The sequence below is a fragment of the Strix uralensis genome, unplaced genomic scaffold (assembly GCF_047716275.1).
Source record: "Strix uralensis isolate ZFMK-TIS-50842 unplaced genomic scaffold, bStrUra1 scaffold_292, whole genome shotgun sequence".
NCBI lineage: Eukaryota > Metazoa > Chordata > Aves > Strigiformes > Strigidae > Strix > Strix uralensis.
In genome coordinates, this window is record NW_027436887.1 from 42,286 (window position 1) to 46,812 (window position 4,527).

The 4,527-nt window shown below is 63.2% G+C and overlaps 1 protein-coding gene across 2 annotated transcripts in view; it reads left to right on the forward strand.

The window, feature by feature from the left end:
* The window catches only part of SARS2 (seryl-tRNA synthetase 2, mitochondrial), a 5,909-nt gene extending 2,117 nt beyond the window's left edge, over positions 1-3,792 (forward strand). Inside the window, exons 6-16 of one of the 2 annotated variants that reach the window (XM_074857740.1) lie at positions 509-572; positions 1,347-1,452; positions 1,546-1,593; positions 1,982-2,090; positions 2,212-2,257; positions 2,388-2,475; positions 2,580-2,692; positions 2,778-2,871; positions 3,169-3,261; positions 3,347-3,412; positions 3,528-3,792. In XM_074857740.1, the coding sequence (XP_074713841.1) occupies positions 509-572; positions 1,347-1,452; positions 1,546-1,593; positions 1,982-2,090; positions 2,212-2,257; positions 2,388-2,475; positions 2,580-2,692; positions 2,778-2,871; positions 3,169-3,261; positions 3,347-3,412; positions 3,528-3,656 (956 nt within the window). In that variant the 3' untranslated portion in view covers positions 3,657-3,792. The remainder of the gene's footprint in view (positions 1-508; positions 573-1,346; positions 1,453-1,545; positions 1,594-1,981; positions 2,091-2,211; positions 2,258-2,387; positions 2,476-2,579; positions 2,693-2,777; positions 2,872-3,168; positions 3,262-3,346; positions 3,413-3,527) is intronic. The other variant, XM_074857741.1, reaches the window with a different exon arrangement.
* The last annotated feature ends 735 nt before the right edge of the window (positions 3,793-4,527 follow it).

Here is a 4,527-nt window from a genome sequence, read left to right on the forward strand (position 1 = left end):
GGAGGGAGAGGAGGAGGAGGAAGAAGAGGAGGAGGAGGAGGAAGAAGAGGAGGAGGAGGAAGAAGAGGAGGAGGAAGAGGAGAGAAGGAAGAGGAGAGGAGGAGGAGGGAGAGGAGAAGGAGGAGGAGGAAGAAGAGGAACAGGAGGAAGAGGAGGAGAAGGAGGAGGAAGAAGAGGAGGAGGGAGAGGAGGAGGAGGAGGAGGAAGAGAAGAGGAGGAGGAGGAAGAAGAGGAGAAAGAGGAGGAGGAGGAGGAGGAGGAGGAAGAGAAGAGGAGGAGGAGGAAGAAGAGGAGAAAGAGGAGGAGGAGGAAGAGGAGGAGAAGGAGGAGGTTTCCTCCGAGTGATTTCAGGGGGTGGAGCGAGGAGGAGGGTGCCCTGGGTGGGGGAGGAAGGCTCTAGCAGGCGAAAAGAAGAGGGTCCATGGGGCGAGGAAGGCTTTGGGGAGGAAGAGGAGGGTGCCTGTGGCGAGGAAGGCTCCCACCCACTCTCCAGCTTCTGCCCCCACAGCGTTTGACTTCAAGCCGAAGGGTCACCTGGAGCTGGGGGAGGGGCTGGACATCATCCGCCAGCGGTGAGCACCCAGGGGTGGGGGCAGGGACAGCCGGGTGTCACCCCGTGTCCGTGACACACGCGTGTGTGTGTCCGTGACACGTGTGTGTGTCCCCGTGACACACGTGTGTTTGTCTCCCTGGTGACACGTGTGTGTGTCCCATGACGTGTGTGTGTCCCGTGACACGTGTGTGTCCCCGTGACACGTGTGTCTCCGTGACACACGTGTGTGTTCCCTTGTGACACATGGGGGTGTGTGTCCCCTGATAACACACGTGTGTTTGTCCCCGTGACACATGCGTGTGTGTCCCCATGATACATGTGAGTGTCCTGTGACACATGCATGTGTCCCCGTGATATATGTGTGTGTCCCCACCATGACAGACGTGTGTGTGTCCCCATGACACGTGTGTGTGTCCGTGACACAGGTGTGTGTGCCCGTGACACACGTGTGTCCCTGTGACACATGCGTATGTGTCCCTCCATGACACACATGTGTGTGTCCCCATGACACAGGCATGTGTGTGTCCCATGACACGTGTGTGTCCCCGTGATGTGTGTGTGTCCCGTGACACTGTCCTCACTATGACACGTGTGTGTCCCCATGACACATGCATGTGTGTCCCTCCGTGACACACACGTGTGTGTCCATGACATATGTGTGTGCCCCGTGACACACACGTGTGTGTGTCCCCATGATACATGCATGTGTGTCCCTTGTGATACATGTGTGTGCCCTCGTGACACACGTGTGTGTGCCCCCCGTGACACACGCGTGTGTCCCCCCGTGCCGCAGGCGCCTGTCGCACGTCTCGGGCCATCGTTCCTACTACCTGTGCGGGGCCGGGGCGCTGCTGCAACACGCGCTCGTGCGCTTCGCCCTGGCCAAGCTGCTGCCCAAGGTGCGTGGGGGGGCCCAGGAGCCTTTGGGGGGGGGGCAGGAGGCTTTGGGGGGGCCCCACACCCCCCCTGACACCCCTTTCCCCCCCCCCAAGGGTTTCCTGCCCATGACGGTCCCCGACCTGCTGCGAGGCGCCGTCTTTGTAAGTTCCCTGCACCCCCCTGCCTGCCCTGGGACCCCCCCCCAAACTCTGGGAGCACTGGGACCCCCCAGGGGCACCTCTGTGACCCCCCCCTTCCAAACTCCGGGAGCACTGGGACCCCCCCGGGCAGCCCCAGGACCCCCCCCCCCCCCCCCACCCTGGGGCACCCCTGGGAACTTCCCCCCCCCCCCATCTCTGGGAACACTGGGACCCCCCATGACCCCCGCCTCAACTCCAGGAGTGCTGGGACCCCCCAGGACCCCCCCCCCAACCTGGGGCAGCCCCAGGACACCCCCCCCAACCCTGGGGTACCCCCAGGACCTCCCCCCCACACCTTGGGGCACCCCCAGGACCCACCCCCCCCGCAGCAGCCCCATCCCCCCCCCAGGAAGGCTGCGGGATGCAGCCCAACGCCACCCCCTCGCCCGTCTACACCATCGACCCCTCCCGCTTCGAGGACCTTTGCCTGGCCGGCACCTCCGAGGTGGGGATCGCAGGTGAGGAAAAATGGGGTAAAATCCAGCGAAAACGGGGTCTGTGAGTCTTTGGGGGGGGGCGCCCAGGAGCCCCACTGCCCCCCCCCCCCGGCCCCGCCCCAGCCCCATCCCTCTGCTCCAGGGTACTTCATGGACCACGCCGTGCGGCTGGAGGACTTACCCCTCAGGTACAGAGACCCCCCCCTCTCCGCAGGAGCCCCCCCCATTCCCAGTTTGGGGCGGGGGGGGCCCAAGGCACTGGGGCGGGGGGGGGGTGCGGCGAGGGGGGCGGTCCTCACCCCCTTTTTCCCCACCCAGGGTCGTTTGCTCCAGCACCTGCTACCGGGCTGAGACCGACACGGGACGGGAACCGTGGGGGCTCTATCGCGTCCACCAGTTCACCAAGGTACTGGGGGGACTGGGGGAACTGGGAGAAGGATCCCAGCGTCGGGGGGGGGGGGGCGGATATTTTTGAGGGGGGACACACACATATCGCCCTGTCCCCCGCAGGTGGAAATGTTTGGGGTGACGGCGGCGGAGAGCGGAGCCGAGAGCGAGGCGCTGCTGAGCGAGTTCGTGGCTCTGCAGAAGGAAATTTTCGCCGAGTTGGGGTTACATTATCGGTGAGCGCAAGTGGGGGGGTCCCCGTGCGTGTCCCCCCCCCCTTTTTTTTCCTCCCCCACACCCTCGCTGACAGCCCCCCCGCAGTGTCCTCGACATGCCGACGCAGGAATTGGGGCTCCCCGCTTACCGCAAGTTCGATATCGAAGCCTGGATGCCCGGACGGGGCAAATACGGGGAGGTGAGAACAACTGGGGGGGCTGGGGGGGCAATTTTCCCCCCCCCGCAATTTGGGGGCCACACAGGCTGACACCCCCCCCCCCCAACCCCTTTACAGGCTCTGAGGGCAGATTCCCCCCGTTACGTGGGTCCGCAGGGTGTCACCCCCCCCCCCCCCATTTTGGGGTTCGCTGAGGAATTGGGAGGGGGAATCCCCTCACGGTGGGTGAACCCCCATTGTGGGGGTCCTCGGAGTGAAGGTGGGGGGGTCCCCAACTACCTCTGAACCCCCTTTTTTTCCTCCTCCCCCCCCCCCAAGATCTCCAGTGCCTCCAACTGCACCGACTACCAGAGCCGGCGCCTGAACATCATGTACAGCGACGGGGCCGGGCGGCTGCGGCACGCGCACACGGTGGGTTTGGGGGGCCCCCCCCGCCCCCCCCCAGGGGACCCCCAAAACTCTCTGACCCCCCACTAACTCCCCGCGCCCCCCCCAGGTTAACGGCACCGCCTGCGCCGTCTCCCGGATGCTCATTGCGCTGCTGGAGTGTAACCAGTTACCGGTGCGTGGTTTGGGGGGGGGGGGGGATACAAAAATGGGGGTACAGAGAAAATTGGGGGGTACCCCAGGGTGCTGGGGGGGGATAAAGGGGGGCTCACCCTGCCCTGCACCCCCAGGACGGCCGCGTCCGTGTGCCCCCCGCCCTGCGGCCCCTCGTCGGCCAGGACGTGCTGAGCCGCCCCTCGGCCCCGCTGCTGCGTTACATCGGCCCCAACCAGCCCCGGGGGGGCCGCGAGGGGCCCTGAGGTGGGGGGGGACACGGGACACACGGACACGGGACACACGGACACGGGACACACGGACACACGGCCATGGGTGTCTGTGTCCTGCCCCCCGTGTTAATGAGCCCCCACAATAAACACCATCGTCACCCCCCCGTGAGAGCTGCAGCCTGTGAGCGCACGCGTGCTCCTCCGGGGCTTTGCACATGTGTGTGCGCTGTGTTTGCACACGCGTGTTCTCTGCACATGTATGCAGTCTGTGGGCATTCACACGTGTGTGCGCTGTGTGTTTACACACATGTTCTCTGCACATACCTATGCAGCCCACGTACACACACATGCGTGTGCTCTGTGGTTGCACACGTGTGTTCTCTGCACGCATGTGTGCAGTTCATGTGCATTCACACACGTGTGTACTCTGTGTGCACACGTTTTCTGCATGCAGATATGCAGCCCATGTGCATTCACGTGTGTATGCTGTGTATTTGCACACACGTGTTCTCCACACATATATGCACAACCCAAGTGCGTTCACATGTGCACTGTGTTTGCACGTGTTCTCTGCACACACGTATGCACTCCATGTGGATTCACACACGTGTTTTGTGCATGCACATAGGCAGTGTGCATTCACACATGTGTGCTGTTTGCACACACATGTTCTCTGCATGCACATATGCAGCCCATGCGCACTCACACATGCATGTGCACTCGGCCTTTGCACACGTGTTCTCTGCACACGTATGCAGTCCCTATGTGTTCATATGTTCACATCTGTGTGTGCTGTTTGCACACACATGTTCTCTGCATGCACATATGCAGCCCATGCGTGCTCACGCATGCATGTGCGCTCTGTGTTTGCACACACGTGTTCTCTGCACACACCTGTTCTTTG